At 48.7% G+C, this 18,551-nt stretch overlaps 1 protein-coding gene across 1 annotated transcript in view; it reads right to left on the bottom strand.

The window, feature by feature from the left end:
- Positions 1–18,551, bottom strand: part of IGDCC4 (immunoglobulin superfamily, DCC subclass, member 4) — a 67,715-nt gene that overhangs the window by 28,729 nt on the left and 20,435 nt on the right. The window contains exons 4-5 of the mRNA XM_009321528.1: positions 18,412–18,545; positions 960–1,094 (exon numbers count right to left, since the gene is read on the bottom strand). Of these exons, the coding sequence (XP_009319803.1) occupies positions 960–1,094; positions 18,412–18,545 (269 nt within the window). The remainder of the gene's footprint in view (positions 1–959; positions 1,095–18,411; positions 18,546–18,551) is intronic.

Below are 18,551 nucleotides of genomic sequence, written 5' to 3'. Positions count from 1 at the left end.
GCTTTCCAGCCACTCTTCCCCAAGCCTGTAGCGCTGCATGGGGTTGTTGTGGCCGAAGTGCAGGACCCGGCACTTGGCCTTGTTGAAGCTCATACAGTTGGCCTGGGCCCATCGATCCAGCCTGTCCAGGTCCCTCTGCAGAGCCTTCCTACCCTCGAGCAGATCAACACTGCCGCCCAACTTGGTGTCGTCTGCAAACTTACTGAGGGTGCACTCGATCCCCTCATCCAGATCATTGATAAAGATATTGAACAGAACTGGCCCCAATACTGAGCCCTGGGGAACACCGCTCGTGACCGGCCGCCAACTGGATTGAACTCCATTCACCAAATGGTGAATGTCACACTTGGTGAAGTGACACTAGCATCCTACTCGTGACTAGGCTATCAGCCCTGGGTAACGTATGCCAGTCTGGCTCATTTGTACAGATCTGATGAGACCTAAGCATCTTCTCGATCCTTCCATTACCAATCTGACCACAGTAAGATTTTTCAATAAAAACCTCCCAGCCACTCCAATGATTAACAGATCTTATGTTTTATAATCCTGCAAGATAATACAAGTTATTTCTCCAATGCAGTGGCAGGTTCCACAGAATCCCCACTAACCTCTGAGTCCCCGGAGGAGTGGCATAGACATGACCCCATCTCATGACCTTCACTACTCAAGCTTATACAATGAAGATGACTAATTTAGATCAAAAGGCATCCAGGCCCTAGAATTTCATATATTTCACAGGTCAAACAGCTATGAAGTGAACTGCGTGCTTTGTAACCTTCTAGATTTAATTGGTAATTCCAGTTTAGCAAGGACACCCTACACTGCGACACCACCTGCGTCATTAGGTACTGATGTAACAACCACCCTTCCCGTCCCACAGATTTTTCCACCTTTTAATAGATTTTTAAAATAAAGGTTCCTCTTGACAACAAAGGCTTAATTCTGTCCCTCATGCTCACCCTGTCGTATCCAGGAGACGAAGGGGGTGGGATCGGCAGCTGCCATGCACTCCATCACCACGCTCTCCCCGGCCACCACCGTGGTGTTCTCTGGAGCGGCGACAATGGTGACATCTCCTCCTGCTGGCTGGGAACCTAATGTCAAAAATAAAAGGAAAAGTCTGTCCTTGCAAACTGCAAAGTCCCCAGAAAAGCACAGAACACAGACATCCCAGCCGTGCTTCCCCAGGTAGTCTCATGTGGTAACAGCACATGCCTAGTTGGAGGAGAAAAGCAGGTCTTGCTTTCACATTACTTCTGTGAAAGAAATGAACAAAGGGGTGCCCTGCAGATTTTCTCTAACCATGCTGGCACTAGTAAAAATTAGTATCGGGATTTTCACATGGAAAATGAGTAGAGTTTCAACCCAGCACCTTCATCAACTGTTGCTAAATGGATGTTTGTTAGTTAGATGAAACAAGACACCGCTATCCTCAGAGCAACAGCAACACAACACACCCTTTGCCAAGGCATTGTAACAACTCAGAAAGAATCTAGTAACTTGGTTAAAGAAATTTTAACATCCAGATGCTCTGCTGTAAACTGGAACAAAGAGAGGTCAAGCCTCTGTGTCCAGGCCTTCACCTGACGGCACAAAGACTAAATCAGTCATTACACATCTGGAGGAGAGCGCGCTATTTAGCTTATACGTGCAGGGACGAACAGCCAACAGTAAATCAAGCAACGTTTACAGGAAGATCTATAGGCTGCATTGCACAATGCCTTGAGAACAGGATGGGAATTTTTTGCTTGAAATGAACCTTCTGCCTGTGTCTGCCCACTGCTGAGCAGAGGTTAAGGGAAGGTTAAGGAAATGCCTTTGCAGCGGCCAAATTTCTGTTGTCAGATGAAAACAACCGGAGCACTCTTGAGCAGACCAGACTGTTCATGACCCTCAACAGTAGCAACCCTGTTCTTCCAGCTCTGTCTACCTCTGAGGGACACTTTTGTTGTTGTCCTCATGAAGGGAGAAATAACTGCAGAGGAGTCACATAGTACAAGTAATTTTTAGGCCTGCTCCAGGTGCTCCCATGATCTAGCAGAGAAAGTTGTTGGCAGCAGGTCTCAAACAAATAAAAGCAGGACCTTTTTGCACAGTACAAACTCACTGTCTCAGGATGCTGCAGAGTTCAAAAACCAAGAGGTTCAGACAAGCTCATGAAGGACACATTTACCGGGACTGTTAAATATGAAGGTCTCACTGCAGTCCCCAGCCCAAGATGTTCCCGCATCCCTGACTGTCAGATGCAAAAGGACGCGTCCAAGGAAAGCACCATGTCCTCCCTGCCCAGTTTTTTTACATGCTTTCCTCTAGCATCTGCTGTGGTCACTTTTGGAGATGGCACTGCAATGGTTGGACCTCTGGCCTGACCCACACTGGCCATTCTTGCGGCATCCAAGCAACACTCACTCATACTTGACTTTCTTGTGAATATAAACCAGAGAAGCTTTGGCCTCAGCATGCAGGCCGGCCTGCATGGCAGGAGGCTACACACTGCTGCACTGAATGCGCTGCGCTCAGTCCATCACCAGGCTTGTTGACATTTACTCTAGTGGAGAAGTCTTGCCAAAGAGAGTTGGTTCAACGCTGAAATTTTCTTGTAGTCCATACATGCGTGAAAGGGATTTCCATCTGTAGTATTATGTGAGCACAGTTTAAAAGGAGCTAGTAAAATCCCCGAGGCACTGAAGGAAAACGGGAGAGAGCAGGAGCCAGTGCTTGTCCAGCAGATGGAAGCAGAGACCAAGGAGCATCAGTGGTCTCCTACCTGGGGCAATGGCTGGACCACACTAAATAGCCACCGCAGCCCTGGGCAAACACCAGCAATAAGAGCTGCCATGGGACATGAAGGAAAAGCCAAGCCAGCTATCCTCCTTCCAGTGGAACAAGTATGCTACACAGAGGGCCTGGTGTGTACAGGCACATACAGTCTCCTTTTGTGCTTACAGCACAGTGTGGGCTGGCCAGGGCTTTGCTACATTCACGTACATTAGCTGTTCACATTGTTCATGCCTACAAACACTTTCAGCCTCAGAGCCATCACATCCAGCTGCAGCAGGACAACCTGGGGGACAGAACAGGGACAAGAAGAAACCACATCAGACTATGGATTCAGAGGCCTCACTGACAAATGGATCAAAGTCCTGGCCGCTCTTAATTGTGGTGCCAAGGCTGGGCTTGAGCACTACTGAGACAGAAAATGGGCTTAATGCAAAAACAGGCACAAGAGCTTCCACAACAGACACGTAAGCTGAAGGATCAGAGAAACACAAGGCTCTTTGGAACAGCAGCTTTCTTTTATCTCCAGCTCCAGTTCAACAAAGCACTAAGATCCACAAGTAATCATTAGTCCTGCAAAACAACTGAGTGCAGGGACTCCAGCAAGACCCGGCTGGATGCGTGAGGCTGCTCAGCACATTGCTAATGTGAGGCTTCTACCCTTTCTCTGCCCCATACGGCACAGACGGATGAGGAAACATCAGAGAAAGAAGAAGGAGAAGGAGCTTTCCAGCCAGGATTTGGAAGGAAACACATGCGAAAGCACCAGAAGCAAAGGAAGAGGCTTTTATAGCAGCCATTACAGGGAAGGCCACAGTGCTGGGAAGACACTGGAGAACCCAACAAGTTGTGGTAAGGTTGTTTTTAAGAGTGAGGCAGGGAAAGGTGCAAAGGAGCCAGGTGAGTAGTTGCTCTCTGCTGAGGGGCTGGCAGCATGGCTGGACATAGTCGCACCTCTCCACAGACCACAGGCTCAGGCCCCACTCACCCTGCGCAGGGCTCAGTGAGCCTCATCTGCCCACCCTGGAGACCCATTACCCATTGTGGGGCCATGGCAGCTTTTTATGAAAATGAACAGGGCAGCAGCCTACACCCCAGGTCCTGGGAGCAGGAGTGTACGGGGTCAGACTTCCAGCCTACCACGGGAGTGAGCTGCTTTACCCGACACCACCAGCTGCCTGTGTGCCTGCTGGGCAGGACATGGCTGAAATGCGTCTGTGTGCATAAAGCTGTCTTTTTCTGCAGTGCTGGGGGAAAAAATAAATCTAGACTAAAAAAAACCAACACCAGCCAGATGGCAATATATTCCTTGCCAGATTTCCAAGCAGCTTTCTCTACCAAGCTTAGGGCAGAGGCAAACAGAAAGCTCCTCAAACCTGACTTAAACACTTGTCTGTTGCATTCAGGTGCACGGCCCCAGGTGCTGGCTGGCAATGGCACCTTACAGGTTATAGAAACTTCATGTAAAGGCACTTGTCCCATATCACTTGGTCCCTCGACAGCTGCCTTGTAGTGTTGTCAGTCACTAGAAGGATTTTACAAGCTGCACAAACCATCACTCTGAAATGGCCCCAGGAACCATCAGCCCAGCTCTGCAATGGTTTAGCAGAGCCACCGTGAAACACTCCTATAAAGGCACAGCCTATAGCTTTACCTTTCCTTGGGGCCTTGCATTTCTCCTGGCTGGAGAAGGACCAACGAAACGCTTCACCATCCTCACCCTGAACAGTCCTGCAGCAGCACCACATGCCGCCCTTCCCTCTGGTACTGCCAGTCCCACACCCTGGGTACTGCCCGTCCCCCCCCCTGGGTGCTCAGGAAGGAAAAGAGCAAGGAGCTCGCTGGTGGCCAGGTAACCAGCCAGCAGAAACCAGGCCTGGCGACCCAAAAGGGCTGATGACTAGCTACTTATTAGCTCCATACTTACTCTGCAGAAGGTATAAAAAGAGCTGATATTGGGGCTTCCTGACAGTCAAATCCAAGGGCACAACTCAAGGTCTCTCTGACAACCAAGAGCAGCAACAGCCACAGGGATCTGTAGCTCAAACATCCATTTCTGCTTCCTTCTCCCTCGGCCACAACTCTGGTTTCAGCCTTGAAAAACTATTAGGAAAACATATTAGCCCAGACCCCACATCTGTTTGTCACTGATTTATTATTAAAATTATATTACAAAAGCAAACAGTTCTGCTTGCTTTCCCAGAGCTTTCCTGAGTGTGTGCATGGATGAATGCCCCATACACCTCTTGCACACACAAACGCATTTCTCTTCAGCACTGTGGGTCTGTCAGAGCAAGTCTACAAGTCAAGCTCCTCTTTAAACTGAGCCCCCTTTAGAGTACATTTTTTACCTGCTATCTCAATAGGCTGGTTGGATAGGATAGATTGCAGGTTAACTGCTACAAAACTGCTAAGGTTTTGTTTGGTTTGAAGAGTTCCCAAAAACAGTACTAAGCTTACCAGGAAAAACTCCACACAGAGGATTCCAACAAACATCAAAGAGTAAAATCAACATGAATTTTTTGTCTCCACTGCCATGAAGATAATTTCAGGTCAAGAGGGAATATTGTTAGAACCAAAGGAAAAAAAGAGCTGCAGTTTCCAAGACATCTTTCACTGCCTGAACAAAACAGGTCACCGAATGCACCTGTGCCATGCTGGCCGTTCTGTGGCACTAAAAGCTTTCACAGTGCTGCTATTTAAAACTTGGGCTTTGAGATTTCTTCCCCCACCCCAGCTTTGTTTTGTCTCTCCATGTAGCCAAGCTGCTCTAGGCAAAAGCTTTGCACAGCCCAAGGCACAACCCGTGGATTCGCACCAAAACTTGCTGTTACTGATGACCTTTATGGACTTTTTGCCTTTCTGAATCAGATGGATCAATTTTACCCTCTTTTACTGAAAAAATGCCTGTAGGGTGCCAAACGTGGCTCTAGGATGACTCAGAGTAGTGCGCTAGGACTGAGAGAAATCCTCTGGGCACTGAAAAGAGTTAGAGATGAAAGCTCTTTTCCTGCACAGTTCGTCAACCTGTGCCCATCTCTCCTGTTTGCACAGGGAGACGACAAGGGTGCCATCACAGAGCAAGAGACAAGCCTTCCTGATAATCTGCAGAAATGTTTCAAAATAATCCGCCAGGTTTTATTGTTTATGAACGACTCACTACAGCAGACTTCTCAGTTCATGAGATTTTCCACTTTCCTATCATGAGACAGGAAAGTCAGGCCAAATTCGGGTGCTCCACTTTTTTGTACCATCGCTCTCACAGGCATCTCTCAGCGCCTGGAGCTGGGTTTCAGGGTCAGGTGGTGGGCAGGCAAGAGGAAATACAACAAATCGCTTGTGATAGAGGGTAGTATAAAACCAGAAGGAGGTGGGGAGGGGAGCACAGGGAACCTTGAGACAGCAAGCGAGCATGCCAGACAGATCTCAGCACACAGGCTGCCTAACCTGTAAAAATCCAATCTGTATCATTTCAAAGCATTCAAAGCAAAGGGGAACTGTAAGCAGGGATGTGAAGGGAGGCACCATGGGGAGCTGCTTGGGCAAAGCTCAAAATGTTTATTTGAAGTTATAGCTTGAGTTATAACATACACGAATGATTTCAAACTCCAAGAGTTTACAACTTGGGTCTGCCTCTAATGCATCCATAATTCATCAGCTATCCTCTCCTGCCTCCCTGCTCTTGTTAGTGCAGAGTTATCAGCAAAGAATTCAGGCAGTGCAACAGGAGGAAAATGTTTTCTGTTCAGCCAATTTGTGACAGTCGTTTGCAGTGACAAGAGGATGACTTCTTGGACGGGAACTAACACCTCTCTCCCGCTCCATAAACACCCTGTCTCGGCGAAAGTGCTGGAAGGTTAAACATGACTTGCATGGTGACACATTCAGCTCTCAGCTGTCAGCAGTTCAAGATTTGGAGATATCCAACAACCAAGCAACAATCTTCTGTTCTGCGAACTTTCTCACCCTCTCTGGAGGAGGAGCATGAAACCTTATTCATCCCTGCGAGCCTCCTCCGGGAATAGATTCTAGCACTGAGCAGCTGTTCATTAAAGAAAGTCAATGCTGTCACTGCTGTTATTCTGCAGACAATAAAGGAGCAAATTACCCCTTGCAAAAGCACACACCTTCAAAAATGCAGGCGCTGTGTTTGCAGAGCATGCCCTACTCCCACTCCTTAGTTCTCTCCCAGTTTCTCAGACAACTCACAGACCCTCCTGGACTGTTCAGGGAGAAAGCTGACAGCAGCCACGGAGAAGAAACATCTTCCGCACCTGCCTTCCTCCTCCCTTTACACTTTCCTGGAAATTTATCTACAATTTATTTCTACCTCTGGGCTAGACCCAGGACAGGAGATAACTAGCATGTAAAATCTCTAGGCAGGACACTTTCCTAATTGTAGCCTAACACTTCGCCATATCTGCTTCGGGGGCAATATAAACAATGTCAGATCTCAAAACTGAGCATGCTTAGCAACAAGCATTTCTTCTTTTGTAACTGTTCTCATCTGAACACAGCAATGCACAGCTTTGCAAACAGGAAAGCAAAGCAGCCAAAAGAGGACCGGCACCAGTGATTTTTCAGAAGTGGCTAGAGATGTTGAGTGCTGCCCTTCCGACACCCTACAATTCAGGCCTCCCCGAAGTATCACAAGTCAAACACTGCCTCCTCTTCTCCCCAAACACAGCTCTCGCAACCACGCATCCTTTCTGAAAATTACCATTTGCTTTTTGGGGTTTTTCTTCCACCTTTGCTATACCACAGTCCCTGTGGCGGTCTGAATCCAAGTTCTGTTCTCCTCCATCACTGAAGCTGGGGAGGGATGACTTTTAGTTACAAGATTACGAACTCAATTCACCAAACATTTGGTACTGCTTTGATGGTTCTCAGCATTGAAAACTCCTCTTCTGCAGAGGATCAGGCTTTGGTTCACAAGCCTTGCAGGAGCTTTTAGAGGTGTGCCTCAACAGAAACTCCAGCACTGACCATGCTTGGGTACAGGGACTGCACAAGTTGTCCCAGTGCAATCTGGTAGCACCAGTGCCCATAAACCTCCATCATTAGAAATGCCTCTTTCTTTCCCTTTTCAGGCAGCTGCAGTGTGCCTGGGTCAGCGCACAAGTCGACTTGGAAGGGAGGCTGAAAAGGAACCCAGCTATTATTGCACAAGTGACACTGTATTGGCATAACTGTTTCTTTCTGCCCAATAATATAAATGAGCTTAGTAAATCAGGTTTGTATTGTCTTTTTACCTCACATCCTCAAAATGTTTTGTAAGTAGTTATGCATTTGTCAATGCATAGATTTAACTGAAAAGCTGAGCAGGGAAGAATTTATCTTCACATTTTGGAACAGGGACAGAGTCTCTCTTCCTACTTACCAAATTAGTGCTGCAGCAGAGCAGCTACACATCATTTGTCATCTTTAAAGCAGCATACAAAGAAACATGCACAAATGATTAAAACACAGAAGTTCAATCACTTTCTTAGTGCTATTAAGAGACCTCCACATACAGCACTTGTATCTCAAACTACTATCACAAAATGCCCTACAAAGAAGTCAGCAAACAGATCGCAAAATACACAGCGCAATCTACACTTCTAATAGCAGGCACAAAACCTGCTCCTTTAATGTCTGCATATATGTACATGCAAAATGGAGAATTTAATAGATGAAATACACTTCTATGATTTAAAAAAAAAAAAAAAAAGGAGGGAGATTAATTAGTTTGGATGAGGAGTGTTCATTTACTATGTGGACACACTCCTCAGACCAGCACCTGCCACAGCTTCTGGTGTCTCTCCACAGAGCGTGTGTACACACAGAGTGTGGCAGGAGGAGCTGCTCTAGGAACTGCTTTTCACTTGGCTTGAGAAACAGCCTGTTAAACATTTTCCCCAGCTCTCTGTCCTCTGTCTGGAAGCCTGGGGAGCACACAGATCCCAGTCCAGACAGGCAGAGGGGCCATCAGGCAGTTCTCTTTCATTCCCCTCGACTTCTTTATACAGCTGACAGATTTCAGCTCAGAAATTAAATCCTTTAATGTACTAGCTCAGCCACAAGTTGACAATCTGAACTACATGTAACCAGAAGCCCAGAAAGGCTGAGCAGTGGCAGGTTTCCAGGAACTGCCTTGGATTTTTAGGGGGCTCTTCCCCCACCCCAAATCCTTGAACCTTCAGGGTATGAAGATTTACATGTCCAGGGAACGTTTAGCTCTGCTGCGAAGCAGTTGGAGTGTGCTTTGCCCGCCACTCCACCTCCTGTATAGCTGTCAACATTGGCTCTCTGTTTGCGTACATGCATTTGGAACTGCTCTTCATCACGCCAAAAGGGACGGGAGCCAGCCCGACTGCACAACAAATTCTTGCTCGCTTCCCCAGCGAGTGCTTGGAAGCGCCTACATTTGCACCGCTCTGAGCGGGAGCTAGGCAAAATAAACAGGAGGTGTTGTGCCGACAGCCGCGGCCATGCGGCTCTGTAGCCCCACTGCACAGAGCGCTGCTGCTTCTTATGAGAATTACGGCTCTTCTGGTTTTCTGCCGCAGGCCCGAGTTAGCCAAAGGGTTGGAGACCTCAGGCCATGCATCTGAATCCGCAGAAGCCTATAGATACATCACAAAGAGTTTCTGGGAGGCAGAAGCAGCAGACCACGAGCTGGAACGTGGCAGAGGCAATAGGAAACCCAAGCTTAGGGCACAGTGGACACCGAGACCTATCAGAAGGACCATGTTGGAGCATCATTGATAATGTCACCATTGTGTAATTAACAACCCTTTAGCCATTCTTGGCACACTTTCACAGATCTTAGTGCAAACAAAGTCCTTGAAGGAAGTCACTCAGTGTACAGCAGGATTTAAGCCTCTAGATCAGATGAGAGGTCAACAAAAAAAAGAAATGAAGAAAGGAGCAGAGGTACCTCAGTGTCTCTGAAGCAGTTTGGGGAATGGCAGAGCAGTCTTCCTGCCCTAACCCTAAGACCCAGACAGCTTATGCTACTCACAGTGAGCCCTTAAAGCACTGCAAGCCCCAGCCATTCCCCAGCAGCTGCCAGGAACACAGACAAGAAAGACAAGGGCTGGAAGAGGATGTTTTGCAAAGTTACCACTGCAACAGGAACCACCACACTACACAAGGCATGTCCCATGGCTGACAACACTGATGTTACTGCAACACACCATGCTCAGCAGCACAAAGGGCAGAGCCAGACCCCATCCTTGATGTGACCTGTGCTGCTTCAGTCCAGTCCTTCAACCTGCCTGGCTGCTGTGGGCACCAATCCTCCACACAGCTCCAGCACAGTGCTGCAGCCCTCACCAGCCAGGATGATGTCCCAGCTTCCCAGCAGGGCCAGGCTCTGGTCCAGTGGTTCAAGAGAAAAAGTCTCCCCTGGTCTCTGTCACTAACTCACTGTGCTGCTGTGGGCACATCTCTCAGCATCTCCATGACTCCATCTGCTCAGAGTTCTAACATAGCTAATTCACAGAAGTGAAGGTGCAAAAGTAAAACCCAGGAAGCATCAGAAGACCCTTAACAAAAGCCACAGTATCAGAGATTTAAATATAGGCACCCCCTGCAAATCAGTAAACACCAAATGGCCATGGGGACCTAAGCTTGCCAGCCTCTGGGATTCAGTAGGAACATTCCCACACTTTAACCATCATTACACCAGCTTTCTTTGTCATTTTCCTAGGCCACCACATCACCTTCCAGGCTGACACAGCAGAAATCTCCAAGAAAAAAAGCTGTAAGGCAGGTAAAGATATGCTGTTATCTCTTGCACAAAAATGAGACGGAGACATGGTCAACAGAAGACCCTTCTGGCTCACAGGTCATAAGCCCTGAAACTCCTCCTTACTCAGTCACCTCACCTTGTCCAAGTGACTGGAGCCATTTCACTCCAGTAACTTCCTCCTTGTGCTCAGAGGCTGATGTTTCCCAGGGGTTGACACCTATTTCATCAGATCTATTTGCAATTCCGATTTATTTGCAACATCAGATCTATTTACACTTCACGTACATCTAGTGACAGCAGAGAGCGAACAGGCTGGAGGCCCTGGGCTGTGCAGAAGGACACAACCTGCTTTCTTTGTGACCAGGGCTTGTGCTCTGCCCCATTCCGTCTGCCAGAGATGGCCGTTCACATTACTGTCATGCACAGCTTTGAAAAGAGAAACATTATGGGAAGCCACCTCATAGTGTGGTCTCCCTGATGCCAGGTATGCAGAATGCTTCCTACAAGCTATGCTTCGAACACACAACATGCTGGGAGCCTACAGTAACACAGTCTGGCAGCAAACGAAGACTGCCAACTTGGAAGGAAGAACTAAAAGCAGATGGATGCATCTGCATTAACTCAGGACAATGCAAATCTGTTTTTCTAGGAAAAGTCTGGAAGGAAAGCTGGCTTTCCATGGGGAAAGATCATTAGTGATATCCACAGATTCTGTCAAAGCCCTTCGGCTGGACGCTTGCTGAGTACCGCAGAGAGCCCCAATCTGTCCAAGGCTGTGCCTGAAGACACGGTGTTTGGTAACACCACCTGCCCCTCCTTATCCCATCCTTCTTTTCTTTTCCTGCTTCTCACTCTCATCCACAATCCATGTGGCATTTCCCTTCAGCTGCACTAGAAAGAGAGTTGGACAAGAGCATCTCTCAGTTACTGAAGGCAAACTCCCAGCTGTGTCCTGAGTGATCCTTGGCATCCAAGTGAGGGCTCAGAGCAGCACGGCTCAGTTCCTGATTCAGCCTCCCCCATGATCTGGGCCAACTCACCCCATTGTTATTCCTTAGCACCACCAGGCCTGTAGATACTGGTGGGTCTCTGAGACAGGGACAAGCCTCCTCTGTATGTCTGTCCCATGTCTAAAGCAACGGGACCGTGAGCTTTGCTATGCCTCTGGATGCTTGCAACATCTTCACTCCAGCTGTTACGATGCTGTAAGCACTGTAAGGGCACTGCTAGCCCTCAACCTCAGAGAGGTACTGAGGCTCTCCTATAATACAGACCATTAATAATTAAAAAGTGCCATCAGGAACCCAACCACATCAACCTTCCTGTCCTGCAGCCCATTGCAAGCTGGTGACCTAATTATGGTCTCTATTCTTAGCTCCCTTCCAGCCTCACTGTGCAGGCACAGCCTGTTCAATACCCTCTGGGAGAGGCCAGGTGTGATCCCTGCAGTGCAGATATGCAGATGCACCACAGGGTTACACCAGCACCAAAAGACTCTTGGAGGAGAGCTGAACGGAGACTGCCGCTTAACCCTGCTTCAGTCAGAGCCTTACCAAACACCAGCTCTTCTTTCAGGAAGCCTCAAAAGCGCAGCAGATCGGGATCAATAAGAGATGCATGTGGAGAACACTGGAGGATCACAAACCATCCCTGAATCCAGCCATCCCTGATCTTCAGGAGTCGGAGGCAGAGCTGCCTGTAACACACAGGCCTGGCCATACCTGACAGCTCCAAACATAATGCACAGCCAGTGTTGCGTGTGGGAGAGACCAGTCTCCCTTCAGGACCTGGAAACAGCTCACCTATTCTCAGCCATAAATTCCTTGTTCTGCTCTATTATCCTTGACACCTCTGTTGCCACTCACTTTGGTGCCAACCCTGGACTTAGCTGTTCTGTTTAATGGGAGGTGAGGGCTCTGAATTTTGTATCAAACCCTCTGTCACCTCAGGCTGCTAGAGCTGTCAGGAGCACAGCGTATCATAGCCCCACTGAACTTCACAGACAGACAGCTGAGCTGGAACTCCCCCTTCGGCTCCTGGGAACAGGCTGCTGACACTTGAGCTACGAGAAGCTTTCCCTCGGTGATGTGAGTGGTATGATGCATGCTGGCCCTGTACAAACTCCAGTCAAGGAGAGAGCTGTGTGTTTGGGTGGGTGCCTGATGCATGTCTGCACCAGCCCTTCATAAGTTTCACCCAAAATCTGTGGTCTCAGTCCTGTTCCATGAGTGCTTGAAATCAGTAGCATTGCTAGGCTCAGTAAAAGGGAGACAGAGTGAAAGTTTACAGCTCATGTTAGGCAGAAGGTCACTTCTAGCTTTAAAGATCTATTTATTAAGCTAGAAGTGCTGTGAATCTCCTCCTTGATCTTGCCATTCTCTGAATTCACGCTTACCGTGGTTCACTTAGCATCCTCTGCCACAGAGGAGGATCAAGAGCATTTTTCATGATCCAGCAGATGCATTATGCAAACAGCTTCAGATACCTGCTGCCCAGGAAACTGGAGCTTCGAAACACACAGAATCCTCATGGCTGAGCTTTTGGGATGTCAAGTAGAGAGCAGCTCACTGCTTAACCACTAAAGCGAAAGAGCAAAAGGCAAAGAAAAACAGGATGCCAAAAGAAGACAGGGAAAAGTGACAGAGGTCTGCGAGCAGCAGAAGAGGCACAAGGAACGGGGACACAGCAATTCCAGGCTGGAACTGGAATGCCTCCTTCTCCAGAGGTGAAGCACCACTTGCTGGTTAAGCCAACAGCTCACAGTAAAAATACCACTGCCTTATCCCACCCCATGTTTTCTCTCCCTACGCAATTCCATGACCCTCTTGCCTCCCAGAAGCACAGTCTTAAGCAGTCTCCTGTGCCCACAAACACAGCTGTGGATAGCTCTCCCCCCACAACACCACAAGGCCCTGCTGCCTCTGCCGTGTGGGTTCCTGCCAGAGGAAGACCACCCCTGACCAGGTGGGACCATCACCCCACTGGTTAACGCTGCCCTTCTCCATCAATGGCAGCACACACAACGGGATCGACACCCAGCTGTGGTCAGAGTTTTCAGACCAGAGCAGCACTGACCCGAATCTGAACTGCCCTGTCCCTACATTGCACGGTATCCGTGTTCAAAGCTGCGAAGGGAGCACAGCACGTGTCGTCAGGGCTCAGGCTGAGCGCCAACCCAGCATCCAGCATGTCATTCGCACATGCAGGGACTGAAAATCCACTTGTGGTAACAGCACGTCTGTTTCTGCAAGGTGGTGGCCAACTGCGAGTGCTGCTCACTTCATCACCACCTTTCTCTCCATCCCCAAAGCTCATCCCATTCAATAGCTGTATTCCCCTACAACCCTTTGGAGCAGGAACCACCCAGGTCCCAGCACCTAGAGCCAGGCTCTCCCTTGGTACCTGCAAGCCGCTGCAACACAAACACCAAAAGAACAAAAAAGTGAAGGTGTTTCAAGCTGCCTCCAAGCTCTGTCCCTGTTATCATATTTCATACAAATATTTGGCTGAAAAATCCATTTCCTGGGACACTGCTGCAGCAAGCTGCTACAACTGTCAACGTAAATGATGTTCTGCCAAGGGCAATCTCGCAGTGTCATCTCTAATAACACAGTACTCAATCCCAACTCACAGGGGACGTGCTCATCTGCTGGAAGACTCTTCAGTGGCATGCTCAGCCCAGACTTCAGCCCTGCTGCACTTATGCCCATCGCCCTGATCTGTTCTCCCCAATCCTGTGTTTATTGCAGCACAGGATCACGTGGAGCACAACTGTTGAGACCACCACACGAACATTGCTGCATAGATGTTTTGCTGGTGCTGGGGGAAGGCTGTTACACGTTCTGATTCTTGCCAGCCTGGTCTGAGGCAAAGGTTTTACCCATATACCAGAGTGACATGTCACAGCAATCGTGGCTACTCTGCATGCACAGATCAGGAATAGGGTGCAGAGGACACAAGAAAGAAAAACCCCACACCCACAATCAGGTACATAAAGAACCCTCTGCCCCATTTACTGTACAAGTCTAACTTAGATATCTAAATTGCATGTTTCCATTCAAGGTCTTTGTGAAAACTTTGTGTATAATGTTATATGTTGCAAGCATGGTACCACAGCATCTTCCTCTGCAAGTGCACCTTGACGCCCGGCTCACCTGAGCAGATAGACCTCCAGACCAAATGCCCATAATCACTCTCCAGACTGACCCATCACTTCTAAGAGGGCAACTCCAAGCCTTTTACATTGTCCCTATTTACAGAGGAAGAAATTAAAGTGTTAAGGAACTGATTCTCCTCTGTAGCCCAACAACAGAGAGGAAAGGAGAACCCAAGAGTCCTGGCTCCCAGGACCACGCTTTGTTGACTCTGATGGTTATTTGTGCTGCACTGGGGATGCAAGCCACAGTGTACCAGACATGGGGCAAACACACAGCAAGAGGTAGTCCCTATCCCCAAGAAAACACACAAAGAGCAAGCATGTGCATGACATGGAGGGGAAAAGTGAAGTGACCTGCTGAGACCACACAACGTCACGTTCCCGAAGCCTTTCTGCTACTCTTCTGAGAGCCGCTTTATGAAGCATGGCAGCACTTCCTTGTGTATGTCAAGGACCTGGGAACACAACCAGGACACACTGAGAATTAACTCTTTATATACAAGTTCAAAGTAGGGCTCCAGAGCTTGCTTCCAGAAAAAGGAACTACAAGAAACAAGACACAGCTCCGTCAAGACCTGACTCCAAGCAAAGGCAGCATGCACAGACAGAGCGCCTGGGAAAAGCATCCTGCAGCCAGCTCCTAATACCCTTTCTGGCAGAGAGCGCAGCAGGGCTGCAGTGTTCATTCATCATCTGTCCAGGTAAGGGGTGAAGGGACAGAGCTGCGAGATGTGTTTGGCGCTCCATCCGCACGGGAGCAGTGGAGATCCAAGGGGAAAATCCAAGTTATCCCTATTTCGACAGCAGGCTCTGTTTCAGGGCTGCGTGACTGTATCCCACTTTCTGTCTGCTCTCTACCCTTCCAGCTCAAAATGCTGCTTCCCCAGGGAACGTCTGGAAATTTGCACCATGAAGTCTGCACAGCTGAAACATCTGCAGTGCTTACAGCACCACCGTGCACCGCTGCTCTCTGCCCTGCCTGTGTAAGGCCAGCATGTGTTTAGCCACCAATAGAAAAGACAGCCTTCCCCACGTGACGGGGAAGTCACACCGTCAAGGGAAACGACACTTTTGGGGTTTTTAGGCCATGCAAATATGACAGAAGGGGGTCGTGCTAATTGCTGCCTCTACTGGGAGAAGGCCTTTAATAAGGGAGATGGAACAATTCCCAGCCATCATATTGGGAACAATGGGTAGAGCGGGGAGGAGAAGGACAACTGGGCAGAAGAGCTACAGGGAAACAGATTCCTTTGCTATGCACAGCCAGTTCAAATCCAGCACTGTCTGTCAGGGGCAGAGGCATGAACACAAGATGTTCCCAGGCCTGAGGGCTAGCAACCCAATGCAAGTGGAAGTGTTTGCATTATAACCAGCATGGCCCCAAAATCCATCACAAGCACACAGACTCAGTCATCACCACACGGCACTGCCCAGTGCTGTCACTGGGACACCAAAGCTGCAGGCACAGCTGGTAAGGAGACACTAGATCCCACTGCACAAACCTTTTCCAGGAGCCTTGGCAGTGCAGCGGGACTGAAAGATTGGATTCCCATCTTAGGTCAGCACAAATGACTCACTCCCTCAGCAGGGAGGGAAGAAGTAGTTTAGTTGTTCCTGCCTGCAGACACATAGGAGTTTGGTCCCTGAAATTTCCAAATAAGCAACTCAAGCAACACTAAATAGCTGTATTTCAGGGTATTGTTCTTTGTTGTTGTTGTTGCTGTTGTTTTTTCACCCCCTGGGATTTTTTGTTTGTTTTGGTTTAGTTTGGTTTTATTTTTTACAACCAGCAAAGGATTTCTGCCTGACCAGTTCACTCCAACTACTATCAGCTGCTTCTGAACAGGGGGGAAAAGACTCCTCAAGCCAGTCCAGGCATCCAAAAATGTGCCTCTGATGATGAAGTACTGAAACAAGAAAGGATCAACACCATGCCAGTCACTTATGGGGGAGTTTGCAGCCTGCACAGGTCACTGCAGTTTCCCATCTGTCTCAGAGATACTTCTCCCCAATTATAAAAAAAACCAGAGATTTAACAGGCATGTTTTTCATCACTATCAGCTCAATCTGGTGAAAAACTCAACCTCGCATATTTGTTTTTGCAGCCAGCGTGTGGTGTGGTGCTGCAGAAGCGAGATTTGGGTGAGAACTCCAGGCAGAAATCTGCTCAGGCCGGCTGGTGCTCCAGAAGGAACACTTCCCATTTAACCTCTTCCATTGCCTGCATTTGCAAAGGAGATTAAACATTGCAGAGTTACAAGATACTATTATGCAGAACGAGTTATGATGCCAAGGAGAGCATATTCACCTTTGTGGCTTGGTCAATCTTACTTATCAACAGCGAACCAGACCCAACACAGGAGCCATCTCTGGAGTGTGGAACTGCCCATAGCAAGCGCTCCCCTCGCCGCCGTGCTTCATTAAGCACACAGAGGATCTGGCAGCGGCTGGCAATTAGATACAGAGCATTCAACCCCTCACGAATTCTCTGCAGATTCCACACAGATTACCTCCACGACACAATCCATTGATCAGAGGTGTATTCTCAGGCTCCACAGTTAGTTACACTCCCTGCTGATGGATGAACAGCATAGCCATCTCTGTGAGAATACACTGGTAGCAGAATGCCAAGCAATGCAATCCTAAACAAAGATAAAAGGGGCTGGGAAGGATTTCAGAGCTTTCAAGGTTAAAGCTGCCTACAAAATACACTGGGGTCAGCACAAACAGAAGACAGATGTGGCATGGGGGCACTGTCCCAAGAGAAGGGACAACTCAGCCAGACTCCCAGCCCTGGTGAGTTCACCTGCTTGCAGGACAGGGATTATACAATACTGGGGAGGTAGCCAGGCATGCTGGGAAGGATGCTGGAGTCTGGAGACCCCCACTGCACTTACGCTCTCAGCTACGTTCTCATGTCCAGGCTTGCCCACTGTGCTCTTAGTTTACACAGAAAAATGCACTAAGAGACTGAGGCCCAGACTGGGAGGCGAAGGACAGCTCACAGCCAAAGCCTTGCTCCAATGGTCTGTGTCACCAGAAGAAATCCCAGCTGAGGCTGTTCCCAAATACCACAAAAAGATCTCTGGAGCCTACCCAACAGCTCAGCAAAGAGCCAGCAACATGGACACAGAATGCAAGTCGGATGTCACTGTGCCTAACCTCCTCTGAACCCTGCTAGGCAACCCAGGGTAGACACAGCCCTGCCAACTACTCCAGCCTCCAACTGTTTCTCTTGCTAGTTTGGGCAAGCGTCTTCCTCTGCCTGTGCCAGCCTTTGCTTGTCTTACCATCCAAGGCCACTGGAGATAAGATTGCAACAACCTGCACTTCCCCAAGGTGCAAGCAGGGTGCCTGACCCCTTCTAAGAGCCCCAGAGCATAAAGGAGTCTAGGGCTGTTAAAATCCACTTGCTGCTACAATCCACCTGCGAAAAAATTCCTTGGCACAGAGAGAAACAATCCCATTATTACTGTTGGCTGACTAGTCCTGGAGCTGGGCAGAGCAGCCAGCTGTGACTCCCAGGTGGCAATACCTCCCAACCCAGCCTCCTTATCCCATCAGAGTAAAGAGAAATCTTTAATAAAACGCCTTCTCTGAAAGTTTTAACCAAAGCCTGCCATGTGCAGAGCCACACCAGCAGGAGATATTGTCACTGGTATTTCAGCTCAGCTTGCCATCACATGCAACGGCTACCTGGCAGACATGTGCCCAGCCCAACAAACCCCTGCCTGCACCTTACCTTTCAGGACACTGAGGACTGCATCATTGCTGTAGCGTTTTCGGGCGGCGTTAGTTGCCACGCAGTGGTAAGCTCCAGCATCACTCTCCCGCACATCCACGATTTGGAGGACACCATTTGGAAGAGCTATAAACCTGAGT

Source organism: Pygoscelis adeliae, unplaced genomic scaffold (genome assembly GCF_000699105.1).
Source record: "Pygoscelis adeliae isolate BGI_AS28 unplaced genomic scaffold, ASM69910v1 Scaffold13, whole genome shotgun sequence".
NCBI classification, from domain to species: Eukaryota; Metazoa; Chordata; class Aves; order Sphenisciformes; family Spheniscidae; genus Pygoscelis; species Pygoscelis adeliae.
Note: the sequence above shows the minus strand (reverse complement) of the source record. Positions and strands in the feature narration are given on the sequence as shown.